This window comes from Gordionus sp. m RMFG-2023, chromosome 5 (assembly GCF_954871325.1).
Source record: "Gordionus sp. m RMFG-2023 chromosome 5, tfGorSpeb1-WG-v2, whole genome shotgun sequence".
Lineage (NCBI taxonomy): Eukaryota > Metazoa > Nematomorpha > Gordioida > Chordodea > Parachordodidae > Gordionus > Gordionus sp. m RMFG-2023.
The window spans coordinates 16,273,096-16,300,975 of record NC_088779.1 but is presented as its reverse complement, the minus strand read 5'-3'; the positions used below and the strand labels follow the sequence as shown (position 1 = coordinate 16,300,975).

The 27,880-nt window shown below is 26.8% G+C and overlaps 1 protein-coding gene across 1 annotated transcript in view; it reads left to right on the top strand.

Moving 5' to 3' along the window:
- LOC135930210 (serine/threonine-protein phosphatase rdgC-like) overlaps positions 1-27,880 on the top strand; it is a 96,733-nt gene that overhangs the window by 58,874 nt on the left and 9,979 nt on the right. Inside the window, exons 9-12 of the mRNA XM_065466991.1 lie at positions 5,590-5,724; positions 5,766-5,951; positions 8,756-8,898; positions 19,088-19,277. Coding sequence (XP_065323063.1) covers positions 5,590-5,724; positions 5,766-5,951; positions 8,756-8,898; positions 19,088-19,277 — 654 coding nt within the window. The remainder of the gene's footprint in view (positions 1-5,589; positions 5,725-5,765; positions 5,952-8,755; positions 8,899-19,087; positions 19,278-27,880) is intronic.

The following is a 27,880-nucleotide window of genomic DNA, read 5'->3' as shown; positions in this document are numbered from 1 at the left end:
TCGGGTTAGGGTGGAAACACTAAAATTTTTAAATTTGGGCTTAGGTCGGACTCGGGCTGGTGAAAAATTACTTTATAGATCTCTAATTGAGATAGATCAGAATAAAAGTTAGTCAAATCGAGAATGAGTTAATAAGAATATTGATGGTCTGAATCGCAGAGTTGCCAGATCTCCGTTTTTTAAATTTTGTTTACGCCAAAATATGCCCTCTATTGAATTACTTTTCTCCCGATTTTCTACGCTCTGACACGATTTATCTAAATAAATTCTCCCGATTTAATTTTCTAAAATATAAAATAATTAAAAATAGCTTAACTAGAAATATACACTACTATTTTTTATTTAAATTTAACAGAAATTTAAAAAGGCATCTTGTTTTTTTATCCATTGAGATAAGAAAAAACAAAGATTTCTAAAAAAATATATTTTTCGTTCCAAAACTTTCCAATTTAAAATATGATAAATCTTTAATTTTGAAACAAATTGTTATAATAAATAATATAATAATTACTTCCTCTAATTCTGATGTTGAAAATAATTCTTATGTAAATTTGAAATAAGAATTTTATATACTTTTTAGAAATCAATCTATAAAATATATTTTAGAAGTTAACAATTATTATTTAAAATTTTACATTTAAATAGCCTAAGAATTTTTGATTAATTAAATAAAGCTTTCTCATAATATTTCATTTCTTTTCCAATTCCCATTAATCTAAATTATATATAAATTACAGTTTAAAGACAAGTTTAACATCCAAATAAATTGCTGTATCAAAATACCTGGATTTGCATTTATTCAAAGGTCAAGAAGATAAAAAAAGTGGTTTAAATGCAATTTATATAATATGCATGTATGATATACAATACAAAATTTAACATCAGCTTAAGGAGTCCTTGATTTAAAAAGGCCTTCAACAAGGCAGAAATATATTTCCAATTTAAAAAATAAGGAATCATCAAATAATATCCAATCATAACTTCAAAAATAATTTATGTCGATAACTTCAATAGATTAAACATTCGCTTAGTTATTTATCTATAGATTGTAATATAACTTATACCTTCCTTCCTGATTCAAAAGAGTCAAAAGCATATAAAGTAGAACAAATGCCTCAATAAATCATAGTTCCCGAAACTGAAACACAGCTTAGAGGATATGAAATAAAATCATCCATTTTCTCTATTAACGGATGCATCAAATAAATAAAATATTAAAAAATTCCAAAAAATGTTGTGCTATTTCAATAAAGATAGAAATGATTCAATAAACTTCTAATAAAAAATTTATCGGACTTGGGAAAATTGTAGGATATTGCTTCTATACTTGTGCGGCGCTTTGAAAATTGCAACCTTTCACTATCAAATGTATTTTTTGTGCCTATCAAGTGTGACGGAAATAGGCAAAGTGTAATGCGGAATTATTAGTTTTAAACAAAATTATCCTTGGTTGCCTGTGGCATACAATTTACAATGCAGGAAGTAAGAGGCATGTTTCATTATCAATAGATAAAAATAATTGCTATTAAATGTTATGCCGAATTCAGCAGATCCACAAACAGGGTAGAATTGTTCCAACAAGATAACTATCATTAATACGAAATGAATTATTTCAGGAATTTTAAATATAATAAATTAATAATATATCGAATTTGGCTCATGAAATAAATGGGTACTTTTTTTCAAAGAACATTGAACCAAATTTTGAAAAAAATTGCAATATAATACGTTACCACATTCAAACGCTAATTTAGAGCACATTATTAGTTTAATAAATAATTTTGAAGGAAAGATCGTAATCGGTTATCTTTATCAGCTTTAGAAGCGGAGTTGATGATCAAACATTTTAAGTAACAAAAATTAAAAATTTAATTAATAACAATTTGAAATATGAATATAATTATTTTTTAAATAATATATATTAATTTTTTAAATAATATATATTAATTTTTTTTATTAAAAAATAATCTACTTATATTTTCAACATTAATAAAATAATAGTGATTTAAAAAAAAATATACGATCTTCCTTTATTTTACTGTTGCGTATTAAATATACTCATTTAAATAAAAAAAAAAATAACAGGGAAAAAAAATTAATACCATTTATTATTAGTAATTTTTTTTTTGAATTGTGGCTAAATTCTCCCGCTTTTTGTTTGAAAGAATCTGGCAATCCTGATTTTAAGTTTTTAGCTAAGGTTCATTTGATAGAAATTAGTTTACCAATTTTTTTATTAGGTCTTGGGCTTGTTGAACAAAAGTTGTAAGTTTAGTGATAAACTCCATAACGGAATATATAAATTCGATATATCACTGTATTTATAAAATTTTAATTTCTCTGAGTCTATAAATCTGCTTAAGTTAGAGCCACGGATTTTAAAGTAAAATAATAAAAAAATCAAATTTTGTTTTTGAATATGCATAATTTTGTATCCCATTGATAGAATATAATGCAATTTATTTTTCTTATAGATTACATTATAGCTAGAAAAAAGTCATATTATAAAATCTTTCTTTTTTTTAATGAAATATCATATTTTATTTTATAATATATTTAACTTAATATTCTCAAAGTTTTTAGAATTTGATGTCTTGATTTTAAAATTGAGATTTAAATTTGATAAAAAATTAAATAGTACAGTTAAAAAAGCTTTAAATCATTATATTTGAAATAGGGGAGACCGGGAAAAAACGATAGGCATTTTGTATATTTACCATAAAAATTTTAAACAAGAGTCAAATTAAACAAATTATAGATCAATAGCCCCATCCCTCATCTATAAGATAAAAAAAAGTGTAGCCCTCTATCTATAATATTTTTGGAGCTATGATTAGTTAAAAAATTACTCATTATCCTGGGTTCAAAGTAAAATGGATAAGCACTAAGGTAAAGTGGTTAAAAAAATATTTGACACATATTTTTTGTTTTATTTAACAAATATTACAAATTTAAGATATATTTATGATTTTTATTTACAAACTAATAAATACAATAAGGACATGTTTCATTTTAATAATTACCAATACCAGTTCTATAGACTTAAAATGATATTATTAAATTCAATTAATATCATAATTTTAATAATGCTCAAATCAATATTAATTTGGTAACCTTAATAAAAATGTTCAATGAAATATATAATGTATTTCATCATTTTAATAATGTTCAATTCAAATATCAATATTAATTTGGTAACTTCAATAAAAATGCTCAATTGATATTGTATTTCATATTTAATAATGCTCAATTCAAATATCAATATTAATTTGAGAACTTTATTAGTAATGTTCAATTGAAATATATAATAGTTAATACTCAATTCAATTACAAATAATTTAATTTAATTACTTGTTTAGGTATTCGTAGGTGTAGCCAGGATTTTCCTAAGGAAGGGGGAGGGAATTCAAAAATTATTGGAGGCTTCGCTCCCAGACGCCATTTTGTACTGGCCTTCGGCCCGCTTTGCCCGGCCTTCGGCCGGGTTACCTATCTATATATATTCATAAAATATTTTTACAAGATAGGAGGTTAGTTCAATAAAAAAAATAAGCCTGAAAGAAATATGAAATATATTTTTATTAGTTTATATAAAATATAATAAATTACTTGTATATACATTAATATAAAAGCATGGTAATCATTTATTCCAAACAAATATAAGAAATTTATTTATAAAAAGTAAGTAGACAAATAGTTGATATTCTTCTATTATATAGAATTGGTTACAAAATACTTAGTAAAATTCCACTTTTACAGACATATTTGACAGTTAGATATATTACAGTTAATATTTTAACAAATTTTACTAATCAATGCTCTTCTTGATAATAAATACAGCAACAATTTGCATTCAATTATTTAGCGCCTTCTATTTATTTAAAAAAAAATGATATTAAAAATTAATCGTTATATTATTCATCCCACAATGTCTTTAAACGATATTTTCTGATGTCCTTATAAATATTTTATAGTTTTCTGTAAAATATATAATTCGTTATATTGGTAAATTTCCATATGATAATTGATAAAATTAGAAATACTGTAAATCTACGACATATAATATTCCACTGTTTGTATTGCTTTAATTTTTTTATTTGATCAATGATTTAATTTTATCAATAGTTTTGTAATGATATTTTACTTTTATTAGGATAAATAAATTAAAATTACTCAATTTATAAAAAAATATATTTGATATATTATATTATTTAGTAATTTTATGGTTAATTATAATATATTTCATTTTTGTCTTATGACTTATGTTTAGCTTATGTTTCATTTCTTTAAAAACATTTTTGGTTCACTTTTTTTATATATAAATGCTTTTTCCAAAAATGTATAGATGAATAGTTTTAGTTTAAGAAAATATCAACTTTTACATTCTTTCTTTCAAATTATTGTTTAAGATATATGCATACATTTTTGGGGGTCAGGGAGTTGGAGGTAGGACTAAGGGGAATCATTTTTATTAACTTAATATGATATTCACAAAAAGTGATAAATTTCTGAAGGGAGGGAAATTATTAATCCCATGTAGTCACTCAATCTAGATTCTTCTTCATTTGTAAATATTTGTTTATGATTACCTGAACTTTTAATACCATTTTTATATCTTCTTCTCAACGTTGTATAAGGTATGTTATATTTTTTAGCAGAAAAATTCAATGAAGTATTATTTGTTATTTTATATTTTATGACTTCATCTATTATACTTACATCTCTGATGGTTTTTCTTTCAAATTTCTCATTATTATAATAAATGAATGAATGAAATTTATTGTGAATAATTATATATTTTAACCGTTTTACCTATAAAAGCTTTACCCCAAGGTGACATATAATATAAATATCGTTATTGCCTAACTTCTAGTATAGCTATAGATGTCAGATAAATTTTATTTTATAGCTAATACATTAAAGAACTTGTGTGCCAAATTTTGAATTCTGAGGATATATATATTTTACTAAAAGCAAAATATACTAGGGAATGAATTATATATTTTTTGGGTAAAAAAGAGTTTTTTGACAAAATATATAAAACCAGGGAAGTTTTTTAAAAGATGAACATAGTTAAAAAAATTTTTTATAGATATTCCTATAAGTTTTAATGAATTAATCATAAGTTTAATATATTTAAAATATATGGTGATTTAAATGAGAATTTGATTGAAAAAAGATAAAAATAGGGGTTGACATTTTTTATACAAAATAAATGTTATTTACTATTTTGTGCTCTCATAATAAGAGTTTCTGTACGAGAACATCAGCTAACTCTGTATATAAGTATAATAAAAATGTACCTGTATCCAGATACAGTTGTAAATTGTATCGGTATCTGGGTACGTTTTTAGGCTATGTACCTATATCTAGATTCATATAATAAATATCTTTTAATAACGCGGCAAATTATTCATTTATATCATACATACTTTAATTTATAAATTATTCCCCTGAGTTTTTTCGGGTTTTTTCCTGGCCTTTAGGTTATTCCTATCTGGATTATGCTTTAAAATTTTATAAATTAATAATAATTCTATTTAAAAAATAATAAAATATTGGAAACATATATTTATATTTTATATTTAGTACATATCCATGCTTAAACCAATAGCGGATATGACTTTAATTGCAAATAATAATAGTCAATCTTCTATTACAAGTCTTAAAAGCAATGCTAGTAAGCAAATTACCTTTGATGAAGATGTAAAAGAATGGAGACAGGTGTTATTATATATAAACTATTACTCAATAAATAATCTAAGTTATTAGATCTTTTGTGGAATGATCCAATGAATAAAATGGGTCAAATATTTAACTATGTTCGAGGAGGTGGTATCATGTTTGGGCCTGATATAACAAAAGATTTCTTAACTCGACATAATTTATCATTGCTTATACGATCACATGAATGCAAACCTAGAGGATATGAATTTACACATGATAATAAAGTTTATATTCTTTATTTTTTAAATAAACCAAACTCTTAAACCAATTATATGAAATATTTAGTCAATAAAATATCTTCTGTCCAAAATTAGTGGCTCCATTCGACATTTTTAGTATTTTTAAGTTAGGATCAGATTTTGAGTTATTAAATATAAAATGTTTCCCATTCAAAAAGAAAAAGTTCCAATCAAAAAAAAAATATAAAAGGAAAAGGTCCGATCAAAAAAAGAAAAGGTCCGATTAAAAATGGAAAAGTGTTAATCAAAATAGGAAAAGTTCCAAAGAATTAGGAAAAAGTCCGATCAAAAAAGGAAAAGTGTCAATCAAAAAAGGAAAAGTTCCAATGTCTTGGAAAGTAGTTCGATCACAAAGGAAAAGGTTTAATCATATAAGGAAAAGGTTCAATCAAAAAAGAAAAAATGTCAATCAAAAAGAAAAACTCCCATTTAAAAAAGGAAAATTGTTATTTATCCATTTTTCTTAAATTTGATTTTTTAAATATTTTCTACTTATTTTATTTATAACTTTTTGCAATTTCTCTATTTATTTTTGATCTTTTTCTTAATCTATTCTCATTTCTTTTTTCATCATTTTGTTTGTCTTTTTAAAAATAACCGATCAAAAGGAAAATGGTCAATCAAAAAAAGAAAAGGTCAATCAAAGAAAGAAAAGTTAGGCTTAGGAAAAAATCCGAACAAAAAAGAAATGTCAAACAAAAAAGGAAAAAGTTCAAAAAGTTTCAAAGATAGGAAAAAGTCTAATCGTGAAAGGAAAAATGTCAAACAAAATAGGGAAAGGTTCTATTAAAAAAGGGAAATGTCAAAAAGAAAAATGTCAATCAAAAAGGAAAATGTCAATCAAAAAAGGAAAATTTTTAAAAGGATAGAAAAAGTGGCCATCAAAAAAGGAAAATTTCCATTCAAATAATGAAAATCGTTAATTTTTTAAATATTTTCAAGAAAAGAATAAAAAAAAATTTGACAATTTTTCTTATATTTTTAAGTCTTCTTAAAAATATTTTATCATCTTATTTTATTCAAACTTTTTGTCATCTCTTTAAGTCATTTTTAATCTTTATTTTTCTTATCTTTTCTGAATTTTTTTTTATCTTTTAATTTTTGATTATTCTTCCTTTTTAAAATTAATTTATTTATTTTTCCTGTCATTTTCTTCACTTCTCTATTTTTTATCTCATTTTTAACAATTTTTTCCTATTTTTTCGCCCAACATAACAATTTTTTCATATTTTTCTCCTAATTTTTTATTTATCTTTGGCAATCAATTTTTTTATAGCATATCAAATTATTATAACAATTAGGATGTATATAATGAGAAACAAAATATATTAATCATCAATAATTTTCCTTCTTATAATTTGAAATATACGTCCCCATATTTTCGAATAATTTTTTGCATTCTCGTCAGATATTCCTCTCTTCCCGTGCTTTATAAAACGAATTAATTCCTTTTTTATTAGGATTTTGTTTCTGACATAATTTCCCATAAATAAGGCTATATGGTGGTAAATATTTTATTGCTCTTCTTCCTTTCGATATGATAATTGTATATGATGAAATGGAATATTATCCATTACAAAAATCATATTCATCATATTACTTTCTTCAAAAAGATTTAGTATTTTATTTACAAAAGGGCTAAAGTGTGTAGCGTTGTAAGGGCCATCAAGAACATTAAATCTGAATATTCCCGCAATCATTTAGAGCAGAAATGTTAAATAATTTATTGTCTTTATCCCTCTTTTTAATAGCCTTTTACTTTATTTAACTGCCCATAATCATCGACAAATTGATATTAAAAACCGCTCTCATAGATAAAAATTAATTTTTCTTTCATATATGTTACATCCGCAATACAATATGGGTTTTTTTGCAATCCCGATATTTGCTTCTGTATTTTCTCTAAATGATGGTGTTATCCTTTTGAAACTCTATACCTAAATTCAGATATTAACTTGATACCGTATTTTTTGATATTTCTACATCATATCTTATTTAATCATTTTGGAAAATTTTTTTTAAGGATAAAGTGCAATCCAAATTTATACAATTTAAAATTATTCTGAATGTTCCTGATTTAATTTCTTGCCTGCACGTAAGCTTCCTTAGGTTTATATTTATATCAGTTTTTTAGCTTATTATAAAACATTATATATTTATAATACTATCCGTTTTTAACACATAAAAAAAACTGATTGTTTGCCATAGATAAATAAAATTAAGTGAAATTTGAAAAATAAAAATATAAGGAGAAAAAAATCTTAAAAAATTGTTATATAGGATGAAAAAAAGGAAAAAAAAGGAAAAAAAGGAAAAAAAATGTTAAAAATGACATAAAAAAAGAAGTGAAGAAAATAACAGGGAAAATAAATAAATTATTTATAAAGAGACAAAAAAAATTATAAATGGGTAGAAAAATAAATTGAGAAAAGATAAGAAAAAAAAATGATAAATAACTTAAATAGATTATAAAAAGTTAGAAATAAAATAAGAAGAAAAATAAAAAAAAAACTAAAAATTTTAAAAAAGTAACTATTTTCCTTTTTTGAATGGCTTTTCCTTTTTTATTTGACACTAAGCCTTAGGAACCTTTCCTTTTATTGACACTTTTCATTTTTTGACTGACCCTTTTCCTTATCTGCTCAAACCTTTTCCTTTTATGATTGATACTTTTCAACAATTAGCACATAGAGCCCTTAAATTCTGGATTCACGATTAACATTTAGAATTATTAAAATAATTATGAAAAAAAATTTGATGTAATTTATTAAATAATATGCGAATTATAGCTTTTAACAATATTTTCTGCTTCCAATTACTATGAAATGGGTAGTAATAATGGTGCTTTCGTTCAAATTGACCCTGATCAAAATTTGCATTTCGTCGAATATTTAAGCACAGAACATATTTACAAATATTCTCTTAATCAAAGGTAATTATTCTTTTTTTATATGTTATAGGAATGTAGGGTGATGATTTTTATATGCATTCTCATATCTACACTGATAAATAAGCATTTATTTCATAAACCAAAGTTGGAATAAATATCATAATCAAAATTCTAAAAATATCCCAAGTAGTTTATTTATACTTATTAATAGCATATCTAAGTCATGTCTTTCTACTTGTTTGTTAATTTCGTCTCATTCTATTTCTTATTTCAATATCATTATTTCCCTCACATGTATCGAGAGGATACCGATATATTTATTGGAGGTTGGCTTCATCCAATATTGGCAGAGTAGATTGATATTAGCCGATAACTCATCCGATATCACTAATCCGATTTTATTTGTTATACACATTTGCAATGTTGTTAACGTTACTTTAAAAAAGTAATGCAATAGCTACAACTATTTTCTATAAAAATCTAACTCTACTAATTAGATAAAATAGCGGCTATAGTTGTTACATATTAAATGTAGCATAGCAAGGCACTTAAAAAACTATGTCTAATTTTTTTTCATAAAGTAAGGGCGAATATATTAAAATTTAAAATATTAATAAATATTTTTATAATAATATTTTTATAATAAAATATTTTATGATTTTAATTAATACATAATGTATTTGTTTTTAAAAGAAAATGTCTCTCCATATTTTTATCTAAAAAACATATTTTTCACTATAAACATCCTGACTAAAAAATCTCTCAACTGGCATATAGGTATTATATTTAATGGAGGATGGTTTTGAAAAAGAGAACTCTGATTGTGAGATCTGATATATGATCTCAAAAAATTTGATATATAATCAATATTATTTATATATCAAAAATTCGAGGACGAATCTTCCTTCATAAGAGCTGTAATTAATTCATCAAACATTTTTGGGATGTTAAAATATAAGTAGTTTTTTTTTAAATAATAATATTTTATCAATTAATTTTAATCGTGGGATTTTCTCTGTTGTAATAATTATACTTTAATTATTATTAATTTTCATACCTTTAAATGTAACTTTAAATTGTAAGAGGAAGTTTTGTCTATATCTTTTGGCTTACATAATTTGTATATAACTGAGAGAGTTTCACTATCAATATTTACTTTATAAACATGGAATACTCCTGATTAAGTAAAAAGCCCCCTTTTTTTGTTTTGCCTTTTCCTAAATAAATTAATTATCTAAATTTTTTTTTTTTAAAGATAAATCTTTTATTAAGAACTTTATAATAATTAATACATTGAACGTTAAAATTAAAACATATATATGTAATTTAAAAAAATATATATATTAAAAATGTCATGTGAACTATTTATATAAAATCTATAAAAAAACTGTATAATAAAAAAAATAAAATAATTAGTATAGTAAATTGTATATTGGGTGGGAGGAGGTCAAGAAAGAGAGCCATGGATGGCAATGCAGTTAGATCTGCATATATCAATAGATATGCGCTGTCTGAGATAGAAGCATTCCTGTGGGTCACCCGTGATGGCGCGGATTTTTTTACCGAGGGATTTGATGAAGGTTAGGGCATGATTGCCAAAAGAACCGGTTGTGTCGGATACGATTGGTATGAGATTGCAATTGGTTAGGGAAGTGTATTTATTAATTTTCGGTTTTTAGCTCGCATGAATGAGTTCTTATTAAAGGAGGGAGCAAATCGGTCGATGCAGGTATAGTCCCATGCTAATGGAATTCCATTACTCCATGCTATTAATGTCAGCCCATCTGGACGTATATTATTTTCGGTTGAGAGGCCACAGGGTCGAGGGTTGTTGGAATTTGAGCTGAGCGTAGAGCACGGAGAATGGTGCCGTTAACTGCACTGTGTCGAGAATGTCTGCCTTTAGAGAATCGACAATGAAGAGGATGATGTCCAAAACAATCAACGGGTTGGGAACATAATGTACATGTGGAGTTGGCCAGTATATTACAACAAAGACGGAGACCTATTGCTATGCGTAATTCTTCGTTTGTTACGAGAAGTCCTAAGTTTGAGCTGGGCAAAGCTTCTACCCATTCATAGCCCGATAATCTATAGACATTTATGATTATGAGTCTTCTTTCAAAATTTTATACCTTTTTTTTTATTGTGATAATTTTTTTTAAAAACGGTTTCAATGTAGAAATAAAATACGATATAAAATATCAAAATAAAATATACTAAAAAAAATAAATAATTTTACGGAAAAAAATATATATAAATTTTGTATAAAAAACAATAAAACATGTCTAAGGTGTTGGCAACTATTGATAAAAACACTGTGCTAATGATACCAGCATTTTTTTTAATTCTGTTATAGCAGAAAATGGGATAGTCTTTGCTGCAAAATAGCAATTATAGTCCCAGGTCAGTGAGAAACCGTTCATAAAGAGGAACAGGGATAACGTAATGTCTTTTAGTTTAAAAGGACCATTGTTCAAGAGTGAATAGCGTATTAACTTTTTGAGGGAAGCAAGGCGAGGTTACCATCCGCGGGAGAACTTGCAGTGTAAGGGATGGTAGACTTTGATTCGATGGACTGGTCACAATTGATGCAAATGGAGAATAAAGCTACATTACAGTCAAGACGAAGAGCTATGAATATGCATAGTTGTTCAATGCCTTTATTAGAACTGGGGATGGCTTCCAATCATTCATGGCCTGGCTTTGAATTTTGTCTTATTTGGTTTTCCTCGAAACGCCTGTTCGAGATGGATATTCGAAGGAACGGGTTATCAAAGCATCCCAATATTTTTAAATGCTGGAGGCTGATGGCAAGAGGTGAAAAGGTAAGGGCCTTAGATAGGTTAGGATATATAGGTGGACATTATTGATGATGACTTGAACGGTTAGAAGGGATGAAATAAAGGCTGATAGAGAAAGTAATATAGAGATCGACCGATGCCACCTTATTGATTGAGGTTGTGGCCTGAAGCCAGGATGAGTATGAAAATTTTATATTCAATATATTTTCACTTAGAATCCGTTATTCTGTTTTTTTATTCTTTATTTTGCTTAAATATTATGCAAATTTAGTCATATAATCAAAACCCTACGAGTATTAGGCATGTAAATTTGTTTTAATCTCGGATCCAACAATGTTGAAACATATGATTCTTAGCACAATAAATCTTTGGGATATTTCTGCATTTTAACCAAGATATTATATAGAATTTATTTTCCTGTCTTGTTATTATCTTTTTTTATATTATTTAAAATTCATATTTATAATCTCCATATATAAAATTAAAATCACAACTGTAGGATTTTGGGATCTGATGTATCAAGTGTCGCTTTATAGAAGAGCTTAAGAAAAACCTTCACCCTCTTTAATGTCTTTTTTTTTAAACTCAGTAAAAAAATCTTTAAAGTATTTTATAATTCAAAAAAAATGTAATTTTTTTAAAATTTAAGTTCATATCATTTATTTCATGTTTAAGGTTTCTTAATATCGATTGATTCCCTAGTAATTATTATATCGTCTAAATATAATGCTACACCAGCATGCTTTTAATAACGAATCCATTGCTTGTTGAAAATTTTGAACAAATTTGAAAAAATTAGATAAAGATAAAAAACTATAGACCTTTGTCTTTTTACCTCACCCATATTGCTATGTAGTCCACTACTGGTTTTTTTATAATTTTTTCCTCACCATTTAGAAATTTTTAATAAGTGATGTTTGATCGACATAAATAGTTATACTTGTCTCTGTCCCATATGCCCCAATTCCATACTCGTAACAATAGTGAATAAAAAAATAGTTAATCATGTAATATAAAACACATACAAATGATAGAATAGGGTTTAGGGTTTTATTTGATTAATTATTTATAGTAAGAATAAATTAATATTTAGTCAAAAAAATTAAAAAAATATTTTACAACTTTACTGGTATAACCATATTTCTTTGGGTAAATTTATAATCAGCTAATGTAAACAATTTATTATTTGTCGGGATGTGTATACATAACTATCTATCTTAGGAATGATAAATTTTGGACCTTAGTTTAGGTTCGTTTAAAGAAAATAAGGGGATTACACGTTTCCTGTTGTACTATGTACCCAGCCCAGTGTACTCTACTCTACCTGGTATTCTTGATAAAAAAGTTATTCATAGAATTTGGCTCTAACCAGTTACTGCTTTAACAAATTTTTAGTATATGGAAGCTTCTTGCTATGACCTTCATATTTGCTATCGATATCTGCATTCTCGTATATTTTAATATGCAAGTTATCAATAATGGTCTATTGCAAATTATTTTTTTAGGGAAATTCATTAATAATATTTATACTGCTTCCCGTGTCTAATTTCATTCTGCAGGCGCGTACGATTTGGTCTGGGGGGGGGGGGATATTTTTAAGAAATATCATTGAGCATAAATTTATTAGGACTAATAACTTTTCTAATACACAATTATAAATTATGTGAATTATAAATTATGTGAATTATAAAAAAATTATATGTATAAACCGGCATATAAAAAACTATAAAATAAATGTGAAATATAAAATATAAAATATAAAGTGAATATAACCACCATATGAATCACTTAAATGACCCAAAATAAAAATTTGAATTTTTAAAGCCTTTAAAATTTATATATAAAGTATAAAAAATTTAAATGTTGGAAATATAAATTAATACACAAAAAGTTTCTTAGGAATAATTGTATTTTGTATGTTTTGAGCTAATTTTTAAATTATCTCACCTTGCTTGGCGTTAAATGCCTATGAATATTCAAAAGATCCAAACCATTCAATCTACTTTCAGAAGTTTTACTTCATAGGTATGTTTTTCAGAGACTTGCGCCCGAAATTTTTTAAAAAAACACCCGGGCTGGGCCTGAAAATGTTTTTAAAAAAATATCCGGGCCAGGCTTTATTTTTTAAAACCAAATATTCGAAATCGTCACTATTAGCTATAAAAATCAAAAATAAATATAATTTATTTTAGTTTTTTAAAAAAAAAAAACTGGCCGGGTCGAAAAAAATTTTGAAAAAAAAATGCGGACCGTGCCCTGCAAAAGTACCTCTGCAGGGCTCTGTTGAGAATGTTCTCTCATTAGTGTACTAATGGGAAGAGTTGCTAATATATATATATATATAACCATTTTAATACATTGGGAATATAATGCAAAGCATCCATAGCATTATTTGGGACTATATCAACCATAGTTAATCTTTTAATCATAGTTATTCAGCTTAAGGCATCATAAGATACTTTAACATCTTTATGATAAAAATTTAAAAAATAAAACCCATTCATTTATTTGGGTTATAAATGTGTCTAGAGATGGAGATGGGACATTTGTTTTACAATACTCTTCTACTGATCCTATATTAATGTTTAAGATGAGCTTGCTTGCTGGAAGTGGAAGGGGGCAAATATTAAACACGTATAACACTGCTTTTGACTCAACAATAACATATAAAATATGAAATTCTTCATCAAAATTAGCTCTAATTTCCTTGAGTTATAATAAAATGCTCTCAGCTATTCTTATCTTCTTAATCATATCAATGTCATGTTTTTGAAAAGTATTACATAAAATAGTTGTTAATTAAATAATACATTCTATGAGAAAAAAAATTTGGAATAAGTATTGAATCCAATGCTTCTGAGGAAATATTTCTTTCAAACCATTATTATATTTTAGTATTAGCATTAATAATCGGCTCTTCTATCTCCATAAAAGCTTTTATTGCTTGATGCCGGAGACTCCATCTCGTTGGGCAAGCTTGCAATTTCTTTCTCCCTGTTAGACAAGGAGTTTCAGAGATAATTATTATTTGACTAGAAATTTAGATAAATATTACGCCATTAATATCTGAAAATTATAAGTAAATATTACGCCAAGGAAAACTTGAAATCAAAATTAATTAAAATAACTTAGTAGATGAATGTGATAAATAAAAGTAAAATATATATGAGATAGGAATAAATATTAACCAATATAAATTAATATTAATAATAATATTTTTGAAAAATATAATCTGCCATCTGCATTTTCTTCCAACCCGCTGCTTATGCACATGTCATTCTGTTATTATTATTATTTGATTTCATGTCCACCCAAAACTTTGGATTAGTAGGGTGTATCTTATTAATAAGATTTATTGATTTCTTTGCTATCGACTTAATACATTTGATTTGAATTTGCAATACTTTCTTCTATAGTTACCTCAGCATTAATGATTGGTATAATTATTTTGTTGAATATTTGATCCTAATCATGCGCATAGCCAAAAATTTAATTAGCAGAAAACAATATTTAAAATTTTCTAAAATTCTTTAAAAATATCTTGTTATTATCGATAAGATAAAATGAAAATTTATTAAGTCTAGTGACTGTAAAAAATTGACAATTGCATAGTTAAATAATTTATAAAATTGTCAAATATAATTATTAGTTATAAATTTATAAAAATGCTGGCTGTAAATAAATGTAGTTAACCAGATTAACCTCTGGCTGAAGATAGTTTTTTGGCTAAATTTAGTTTTACATTTTTTGAACTTAGCTGATTACTACCTTATAAATGCTTAAAAGTAATTTTTGAAGTTAAAATAAATAAGAATTATTGATTATTAAAATATTGCTCTCTACTTAAAAAATTAAAATATAGATTAATGCTCGAAAATATTCTTACATTTTTAAAAATCGGAAGCCGGGCTATTTAACAACATTACCTTTGAGATTTCACTAATTTTTAAATGATTTAATATTCCTATGTATATATTTAGAATATCTAACCAATCTAATCTAATTTCTGAGGTTGAGAATAGTTTCGAGAAATTTTTTATTCTTCTTCAAGAAAAAAAATATCCTTGTATGTGTGCAAGCTAATATTGTGGTCATAATATATAGAATTAGATTTGTAAGGGTTGCTTGATAAATCAAGAAGCCCAATATTTATAAAACTTAAAAGAATATCCAAATAGAAGATAAAGAGATTTATTAATAATATTCTTTTACTTAATATATGAATGATGGTAATATTTTGGTCAAGTCGAGGTATGCAAATATCAAATTCACAAAGCTTTAATATGAACTCATCAATTCATAATTTGCATAATTTTACGTCAACATTTGCCCTAATTTCTTTAAGCTCTAATATAATACTTTATACTATTTTCATCAATGATTTTTGAAAGATATTGCAGCAATTAAATAATTTAAGGATACATTCCTATGCAAAAAAAAGGAATTTTCGAGAACAGTTCTTTTGAGAAAATATTTTTTTCATATCACTATCATTTCACTAAGGGTATTTGTAGTAGGTCTCCATAACTCAGTTGAATAAGGGGACTATGACGAAGGTTTTATAAAAATAACTAATATTTAACATAATAGTCATATATAATTTTATTACCTTTTATTTGATTTTCATATTAATATTTTGGATTTAAAAAATATTCCCCTATCCCCCCTCCCGATTAGACGCGCCATAGAGTAATAATTAATATTAATATCAAATAAATTATCCCCCGATTAGACCCGCCTACTACCTCTTATCTGATATCCATATTAAATTTTAAACTTATCCCCCCCCCCCCCAGACTATGTCCAACTTATCAAATGTAACTGCCCATTATGTAATAAACATATTAAAGTACTTCCACTGGAGCAGATAGTTCGACTTTTGTATAGTGATACCAAATTTTATTATAATTTTAACTATTTTTTATATTTTGTACCGCCGTATCTTTTACAAAACAAACAATTAATCGTCGTACACAATTAATAATATATATATTTAAAATTCATCATATATTTAATTGCCTTTGAGGCTAATTGTTTCTATTACATCTATTCTCTCCTTTTTTGGGCTCTCGATTTGAAACGGTATAAATTGTTTTCTTAGCCGTTTTGGATAACGGCTGCTTGTACTTTCGTTCTCTACCACCGTTTGCTCATTACTATCGATTTTCATCTTATCATTTATGATGGTGTCTTTGTTTATTGAGTCTTGTATTGGGTCAATGTCTTTGGTCACCAATTCGTGTGTAGGATCAATGTCTTTAGTAATTGAGTTTTGTATAGGCTCATTTTCATTCATTTGTGGTGTAGTTTGCATCGTTTCTTCTTCTCTTCCCTCCTCTCCATTTTTTTAAATCGGAATTGTCGAACCTATGTTTTAACTGATTAATATGTCTTCTCCATACCCCTAATTTAGTTTCAACTAAAAACGTCATTGGTCCTGTTCTTTTAACGATGATACCTGGTATCCAATTATCCTTTTTAAAATCTTTTGCATATATTTTTTCATTTATATTAAAAAAACCTGGTAACTGAGGTATATATGGATGAGGATAAATTGATTTTATTAATTGTAAAGGTCCTATGGGTTGAAATTTAAGCATAATTGAACTTGGTGATTGTTTTGTGGTTATTTGTGGCGTATTTCGATAATTAAACAAAAAATCTTGTATTTTATTATAATCATTATGTTTTTTTAAAAGTTTTTACTAACCGCTCCGCTTCTTCGTTGGTTCTAGGGTGGTATGGGGCACTATATACATTTAATTGATAATTGTTTGCAAAATAAACAATGGGGGGCCATTATCCGTAACAATCGTATTGGGGTAACCGAAAATAGCAAAAAGTCTTAACAACAATTTTCTTACTTCAGTAAAATTATTCGTCGTCATTTTTTGTATTTCAGGCCATTTACTAAAACTATCTATTATTACTAGATATATATCTCCGTTAATTGGTCCGGCAAAATCTAAATGAATTCTTTCCCATGGTTTATTTGCGGAGGGCCATTTCCCTATGATCGTTTTATTGCCAGGATTATTTGTTTGACATAATTCACAATTCTTACCGTGTAATTCGATATCTTCGTTAATATTCGGCCACCAAACGTTCTCTTGTGCCAATAATTTTGTTTTAGTATAACCCTGATGCCCCATATGTAAAAAAGACAAAATATTTACTTGTAATTTTTTTGGAATTATGGTTCTTAATCCCCATAATATACACCCTGCCTCCATCGTGAGTTCATTTCGGCCCTGAAAAAACGGTTTTAGATTTTCCTCTATTATCTTGTGAAACCTTTGATAATATCGGGTCATTTCTTGTGCGTGCTTTTATATCTAACGCTGAAATAAATTGTGGAGCATCCGATACTATTAAATTAATATCTAACTCTTCCCAAGCAGATGGTTTACCGTCAATTGGAAACCGGGAAAGCATATCCGCATTACTATTTTTTTTTGTCCCTTGAAGTTGCAATTCATAATCATAATTTGCTAGTAGTAATGACCATCTTACTAATCTTGATGATATATCTGTTATTCTTTTATGTGGATTAAGTAACGATATTAGGGGTTTATGGTCAGTAATGATAATGAAATGTCTGCCAATAAATATTGTTTAAATTTAATTAATCCAAATATAATTGCTAAAGCCTCACGCTCTATCTGACTGTAATTTCGTTCGGCAGCATTTAATGTTCGAGACGCGTATCCAATCGGTTTTTCCTCGTTGTTAATGATATGAGATATAACTGATCCTATTCCATGTTGAGACGCATCAGCAGCTAGAATTATCGGTTTTTCCGGATTAAAATGTGTTAAAATTGGTGCTTCTGATATTAATTTTTTAAATTTATTAATTACAATTGTTTCATTTTGTCCATTTCCACGGCACATCTTTCCTTAAAAGCTTATATAATGGAGCGGCAATAGTCGAAAAATTGTTTATAAATTTTTGATAATAATTTATTTTACCGATAGAAGCTTGTAATTCTTTAACGTTTTTAGGTAACGGTGCGTCTAAAATTGCATTGACATTCTTATTTGTTGTCGTAATTCCCTCTTCGATAACGGTATGACCTAAGAATTCAATCTTCTCTTTAAAAAAATCACATTTTTTTATATTTAATTTCATACCGTTTATTTCTAACGTCTTAAATACATTTATCAAATTTTTCTTATGACTCTCAAATGCTTCCCTCGTAATTATTATATCGTCCAAATATACCGCTACTCCAGGTAATCCCTTTAATAATGAATCCATTGCTTGTTGAAAAATCGCTGGCGCTGAGGCTACCCCAAACGGAAGTCGTGTCGATACAATCCACTAGGCGTGTTGATTACTAACAGCTTTTTTGCCTCCTCATCTAGCTCTATTTGAAAATATGCTTCGGATAAATCTAATACTGTATATTTACACCCATTACCTAGTGTGGCTAATAATTCATTAATTCTGGGTAAAGGATATTTATCTATCAAAATATTTGCATTAACCGTTTGTCTGAAATCACCGCAAATTCGTAAAGATCCATCTTTCTTCAATACGGGCACAATCGGAGAAGTGATATTCGAGTATTTTAGTCTTTCTAAAACTCCCATGGATTCCAGTCGTTGTAATTCCGTATCGAGTTTTGCCTTCCACTCAAATGGTATCGGTCTACTTTTCATACATTGAAACTGAGGGTTGAATTTTACCGCTAAACTGGCCTTAAACCCTCTTAGTAAACCTAATTTTTTAGTAAATAATAAGGAAAATTTACGTACAATATTATCCTCCCAAACCTCATTAACTATATTACATTGATTTATTTTTATTAATTTTAATTTGTTCACTACCTATCAAATTAATCCCATTGTTTACAATAATAAATTCATGATATATAACTTTATTCATATAATTAACGGGTAATACATTTACCTTTAATATTGATCATTACATTATTATAAGATTTTAAAATAATATCCGTTTTTGTTATTGGTATTTTTAAACGGTAAACGTCTTCTATATTCAAAATGGAGACTGCCGATCTGTGTCAATTAAAAAATAAATTTTATCTATCAATAATTTCACTTCAAATTTTTCTCGAGATTCCTCTGGAAATTCCCAATCCTCAAAACTTTCTCGCTCATTTTCTGGAACATATATCGTTCGAATATATTCTTTCTTCCCACGATTCCTTCTGCATACTTTTTGTAAATGTCCTTTTATCCCACAATTATGGCAGATGGCATTCAAATTAGGGCACTTAGGTTTTATGTGATCTCCTAATCCACAACAATAGCAAATAATTTTTGATACTGGTTTGTACTTGTCATACTGCTCCCTTGTTACTGTTTTTGAGATTTTATTTATCTCCTTCCCTGCAGATAATTTTTCATACGACATCATTTCTGTAGTCTCCATTGCGGTCGCGATTTGTTTTGCACTTTTCCATGTCAAGTCCTGCGTGTTAATTAATTTCATTAATATTTTTCCATTATTAATTCCTGACACTAATTTGTCCCGCAATACTGTATTATACATATCTTTAAATTCACACGTCTTTGCCTTTATCTTTAATTTATTAATATACTCTACGATGGTTTCATCTTTTTCTTGTTCCATTTTAAAAAAATAATATCTTTCTAACATGAAATTAGTCTTCTTCATATAATAATTTTTTAAAAGTTTAATTATGTCATCATATGATATTTCCTCTAATATCTTTGGCAAACACAAATTAAATAATTTAGAATAAACCTCTAATCCAATATTCGCTAATAAAAATGATTTTTTATCTTCTATTTTTGCGATTTTAAATATGAATTCCATCTTTGATAAATAAACTTCCATATTGCACTCCTTTATATTATATTTCTCCATTTGAAACTGCGCCATTATAGAGATACCAAATTTTATTATAATTTTAACTATTTTTTATATTTTGTACCGCCGTATATAATATATCTTTTACAAAACAAACAATTAATCGTCTTACACAATTAATAATATATATATTTAAAATTCATCATATATTTAATTGCCTTTGAGGCTAATTGTTTCTATTACAGTTTGAACCACTCGAATCTATACAGTGGTTTTAGACAGGTGTCTTGCAACTTGAATCTTGCTCCCTTAGGTATTCCGGATGACGAATTTGGGTGTTAGTAATCGTATCAGGTCAATTCAGCGAAACTTTTATCGCGAGACACTTTTTCGCGAAACTTTTATCGCGAATGTCGTTTATCGCGAAAGAATATTATAGCGAAGGCAATATCGCGAAACCAATTCCGCTAATACTTTATAGCGAATACATTATAGCGAAACTTTGATCGCGAACTCGTTATAGCGAATTTATTTCCGCGAAACCGTAACCGCGAATACTTTATAGCGAATACATTTTGGCGAAACTTTGATCGCGAACTCATTATCGCGAATTTATTTCCGCGAAACCTAAACCGCGAATACTTTAGAGCGAATACATTTTAGCGAAACTTTGATCGCGAACTCGTTATAGCGAAACTTTAATCGCGAACCATATATAGCGAATTTTCTACCCCAAATGTATTTGCGCGAAATTATTATAACGAGCGCATGACCGCGAAAATTGTGAATTCATTTTAAGTGAAATCGATATATTCAATATCAATTTACCAACCGAAGTTTCTTAAATCATAAACGCTAATGTTTTAAGAATATTTTATTACGTATTGTTTATTTAATAAGCATGTAACCTCTATCTGATGTGATAGAAAATATATTAGTCTTCCTGGTCTCACTCACTCATGGTTGTAAGTATGGAGCGGACATTTTGGGTTAAGTTTTTAGCAGAATAAGTTAACCCTCCCCCCCCCCAACATAAAATTTAAAAGTGTGCTTTATGTCATTTAAAGTAATACTTTATTTCTAATCTAGATAAAAAAAATATACTGAAAGCTAAGAATTTTTTATTGATTTTCTCAGATTATTTTAATTATAGAAAATTTTACTGATAATTAATGCCTCCTAATTACAATTTTGAGATAATGCACATCGATATAACTTTGATATAATAGTAACTAATTCATTTGAATTATATGACCTTTCCTTTTTTTTCTATTCGCATTTTAATAAATAGAAATAACTGCAAAGTTATGATTAATCAAAAAAAAAATTCAAAATATTCTATATTACATAAATTTGTAATATTTATGAAGAATAAATTATGGAAATAAATCATTAGATCTTCAATTATTTTAATTTTTTATTTTTGCTGATTTCACAAGTCAAACTAAACAATATAAAAAAAAATTAAAAAACGTAAAATAGTTTTCATCATTTTTAAAAATAATACCAGTTCAATTTAAATCATAGCGTATTTGTGAAAACATCGCTAAACGCTTCTACTCAATTTGTAAGCACTTTTACTCATTTTTTCTAATAAAATGGAATTAAAAAAATCAGGATTTTTTGAAAATAAATATAAAATGTTCCAAATCAAGAAAATAAAGATATTCCAATATCGGGAAATCAGGGCAAAATGGGTTAAGTGTTTATTTATTTACTTTTACATATTTTACCACGAGAAGGGTGGGGGGGGGGGGTTGTTAAAAACATTTTCTAAATTTTGATAGGAATATATAAATGAAGGATAATAAAAAATAATTATAAAAAGTGGCTATATTTTAATTATATTAAATAGGTGTATTATTCAATTTTCTCATTCATTTTGTAAATTGCAAAAATTTTTAGGCACGGCCATACCTCCCATATTCTAAGAGTGATGTGGGATTTTTAATGACTAAAGGATAAAAAGCGGGAAAGCGCCACAACTGCAATCCTTTTATATATAAATATTAGTGAATAATTTTTTTCAAATTATAATTTACAAATTTAAATTTGAATTTGAATATAAAGTCAAAATATATAAAAATTAGATCCAAATCTACATATTTATCGGAAGGAATTTATTTTATTTAAAAGTTTATTATATATGAAATAAATTTTAACTCTTCGCAATTCATGTCAAAATTCTGCTTTACCATTAATTCGGCCTCTAATAAATCAAATGAGACCGAAGAAAAATTTTTTCGCCTAATCATATTCATTAAACTCATTTCTGAGCCAGCATTTGAATGTAGAATTAAAAATAAATTTTTAGATATTTTTTAGGCTTATATTTACATTTTTATTTAATTCTTTCTAAATATTCTAACTTGATCGTATCATTCAAAATCAAAGGTTTAAGCTATTTATATCTATAATTACCATAATAGTTTGATAATTCTGAGTAACTTCTTTATATGCTTCAACTTGTGTATCACAGAGGAATAAACAAGATTTATATATTTTAATATCAGCGCCGTTAAATTTGGCGGCTGAATAGTTCTACGAACTAATTGTAAATTATATCATTATTTCTTGCTTTATTTGTACCAATTGAGTATTTAAACGAGTATAGTAGCTCGTAAAACTATTAGTAACAAAATTTTGGCAAATCTATGATTTAAGCGACGGAAATAATTTATTCAGAAAATTTTATCGATGATCTGTATTAATTATAATTTAATTCGTTTAAGAGACAGTATAAAGAAAAAGTTTATTAGCAAAATAAGAAAAATTGCCTAATTTGGCATTATTGATAGAATGGAAAATAGCTGGTTTGCGCTAATATTTATTAATTCTTCAGTCATTTTTTTCACACACAAAAAGGTAATCGTACTATAAGAGAAATAAAATCTATATCTCCCATTAAAGCGTAAAACCAACCAAATTTCTGGAAGCATTTAATCTGGAACTTAAATCAATAATTGAAATTTATTACATTGATTCTTCAATTCATTAGATAGTTTTTCGACAAAATAAGATAAAATTGCCACGATTGGCAACATGCGAAAAAAACAAATATTTTTGGGTGAGCTCATACCATAGAAATGCCAGATTAGTACTTACTATTACATCAATCAGTTTTTCTAGTCAATAAACAAAAACTAATTTTAATAAGAGAAATAGACAGTAGCAACCTTTAAGTAAGAACAAGGTTGCCATGTCTCTCCCCATCAGCGGGACTCCCGCAATTTTTTAGTTTACACGCAAATATCTCTCTCCCGCAAAACGACGGCAATTGGAAATCTCCCGAAAAATCTACCGCAATTTAATTTCTCCCGCGATTTTTAAAAAAAAGTATTTTAAACTTTTTTAATATGTAAATAATAATTTTGAGACATTAATTGATTATTTTTATATTTTTAAATTAAATTTTAAATATTTATTCGAAAAACATGTCTAGTTTGTAAATTTCTTTCTATCCTGTTTTATTTTTATCCAATAATAAATCAACATTATTTCATTAATATTAGTCAGTACAGGGGAGTATATCAACATCGATTGCAATACAAAAATATTCTCAAAATGAAACTATATTTGCGGAAATCGTATTCATCTATTATGTAGTTCAACATTCACAGAGCTCTATATATATCATTACAATGTGGGTAGAATCTTTTTCTCATGATATTTAACGACTCCAATATAAGTGCAAACCTTACTTGTGGCAATAAAAATGAGCAAGGCTATCACAATGTTTTGGTACCTGAATCCTAGAGGTCAATTCTAGACGATTTGAAAGAATGGCATCCATATGCAATTCTAACAAATGTATCTAATAATGGAAATATTAAAACATTTCCCTCTATCCTTTGCAATTTCAACAAGAATAAGAACATTACATTAAAACTGTTAAAAAAAAGTCCTCAAATAGTGAAAAATCCAACGATGCTAGCCACATAAGGGTAAATATAGCTGATTCAAGGTTATCAATGATTTGCATGCCAACTTTCTGCGCTGATAATGCCTCTGTAAATTTTGGCCAAAACTAAAGTTACCGAATTGAGGCAGCACAAATGAATTATTACCAATTGGCTGTATATGCCATATATACTACATAGTTCTTGCAAGAAGGCAATGAATGTACTGTCTGTGGATGTCGAAATAATTGTGATGAAATATTTTAACGAATTTAGTTCAACTAAAAGAGTTAATAAATTAAAAGAGTTGGTGAAGTGGTCTGACTTGGAATGGTGTGAGTTGTTGCGATATATACCTATCAGGTGGTTGTCATTAATACCTGCCATTGATAGAATTTTAAAATTTTACAAACCCTTAAAAAAATACTTCTTAAATAAAGATTTTAAAGGCTGTCCTAAAATTTGAAAAAATTTTCCTAATATGAAATGGCAGAAGTATATTTGGGATTCTTTTCACATGTAGGAAATCTACTGCATGCAGTTAATATTCAGTTGCAATCAGAATATTCTTTATTAAAAATGATTCACAAAATTATGCTACAGCTCTATTCATCTCTATATTTAAAAATTGAAAATAAATTTTATGGCGCTATTGCTAAAAATATTATATTAAAATGTTCAAATAATACTCTAATTAATACATATTTAAATAATGCAGATATTTTTATTCAGACAATTTTAGAATATTTACAATCAAAATTTGATTTTAATAACTCTATTTACAATTGTATAAATATTATGACCTTGGAACAGAAACCATCAATTAAGGTTTTTGTAATTTAATAAATATATTAAAAATACCGAAAGACATTGATGTCTTATTTGAAAAGATTTTAATTCTCTCTATTTTTTATGATTCGCCAAAACTTCTCCTTACCTCATTCTACTCATCCGAGCGCATTTTTAGCCTGAAGAGGACTGCCTGGAAAAAAGGAGAGAAATCGGATTTAACAACATTAGAGAACGAGCTAATGGTTAAATAATGTATAATATGTCATGCCAGGAATATTATAATCTCAATAACGACGATAAACTTTTAGTTCTATTATTTAAATCTCAAATAAAATATAATTAAGTTTTAGCAAGGGCGCCATAAAATTTATTGTCAATTTTTAACTGTAAAGATGGACACATCTGCAGCATAATTTTGTGAATCTTTGTTAAGATTCTTCCGATTGCAACTGCACATTCTACATGTGAAATCATTCCTAAATATACCTCTGCCATTCATTATAAGAAATATTTTTTAAAGGTTTATAAAATTTTAAAATTCTATCTATGGCCGATATTAGGAACATATCGCAACCAACATTGTGTAGACTCGCTTCTGTAAATACACTCTGTTTTTTCCAAATTCACTGAGGCATTATCAGATCAGAAAGCTGACATGCAATTTATTGATCATCTCGAATCTGATATTATATGGTTAGCTATGTCTTTGGATTTTTCACTATTTGAGGGGAAAAAATTTAATAGTTTTATTGAAATGACCTTACTTTTGTTGAAATAGCGGAAGATCAAGGGAAATCCCTTTAGATGCATCTGTTAGAATTGCATATATATGCCCATCTTTCAAATCGTCAAAAATTGACCTCCTGGATTTAGGTCTTAAAACATTAATGATAGCCTTGCTCATTTGTTCTACAAGTATAATTTTCATTTATATTAGAGTCGTTAAATATTATGGAAAAAAGATTCTACCAACATTGTGATGATAAGTATCTCTGTGAATGTTGTACTACAAGATAAGTACAATTGCCGCAACTGTAGTTGCATCTGTATTATATCTTATTTTGGAGTACCTTATTATGTATTTAAACGTGATACTTGATAATTAAGCGCCTATCCCTATAATGTTATACACACACACGGTAGATTTCCAATTGCGGTCGTTTTGAGGGACATTCGCTTAAAATATATTTTTAATTGTAAAATTAAAATCGTTTTTTATATTTAAAAAAGATCGTTGGTTTTTTATATAAATTAATATAATTTAATAAATCAATATTTTATTGTATTTTGAAAAATAGTTACCGACTTTGTATTTATATAACTAATTATAAAAAATAATAGGCGGATAATTAAATCAATTCAAAATCCCAGCCGAAGGCCGCCCGCAAAATTTTTTTTTTAGCAATTATTATATTTTTTGCAATTTTCATGTTTCTCCCACATCTCCCTCAATTTGAAAATTTTGACCTGGCAACCCTGAGTATGAACCAAAAGTTATTAGAATTTCAAAAATTATCAAATTTAGATTGAACAAAGAATCTAAAGAAAGCAATTATAATAAAAAAATTAAATGAAATTATCATTATTTATAAAATCAACTTTTTTCCTTATTTCAAAATATGAGGATAAAGATAAAAGGATAACTCGATATTTTATACAAAAGAAAATTAAGCTTGGAAACTTTTCCGACAGATGACATAACTTGCGGCAACTTTGGAAAATGTTATATCAAAATGAGATGGATTGGTTATGGTAAAATCAATTAGGATAGCTAATTATTTTCATCAAGCCGCGAATAGGTTGAGCTATTAATAAAAAAAATTTAAAAAATAATTTTTAAAAAATATAACCAAAAAAATGATGTATTTTAATTTTATTATTCATGACATGACATGAAGCCACCCAAGCTCATTTACATTGTTATCAAATTAAATGAGAATATAGTATATTAAAAAATTTAACCAAATTCCAATATTTAAATAATTAATAACCTTAAGGAATTTTAAAGCTATATAACAAAATTAATACAACCAATTTTTTTCCAAATTTTTATAGCAAGGTCAATATCGTAACTTGAACTGCGAACTCATTAGAGGAGCATCATTGAAATTAGAGGGGGGATAGTTAGTTATGAAATAATTATCATTATTTGAAAAATTGGAAAGGGATGAAAGGTATTTTTTTTAAAAATTATTTATATTTGGCAGGAGGTTAAGTTTTGAGAGGGTTGATATCATTTATTTAAAAAATAATTTTTTTTTATTGAATATGTGAAGGAAAAAGTAGAGCATTGTCATAACATATCGTCTAAACCAATAGGTTTGTTTGTTAAATATATAACTGAAGTGTAAATTTTTAAAAGAATCACTGATTTGAACAAAGACTGGTTAAAAATAACCATGGGAAAAAAATCTGACAAAAACACTCCGATATAAATTTTTATGCTTTAATAAATAAAAGGAAAATGTAATCCTCGTTTTAAACTTTGCCCTTTAGTGTAATACTTGAGTATTATTTTAATAGTACTTTTCTAATAATGTTGCTCATCAAAAATGATCATATTTGTAAGGGGAGACAACTATATGACTCAAGGGCTAGGAATATGAATTTTAAAATAATTTTATAATGCATGACGAAAGGTAGTTATTTTTGAAATATTAATCCTGGGATTGATGTGGTAGATAAAGAATGTGTCACACACATATAAAAGAATTTGTAAATACCCTC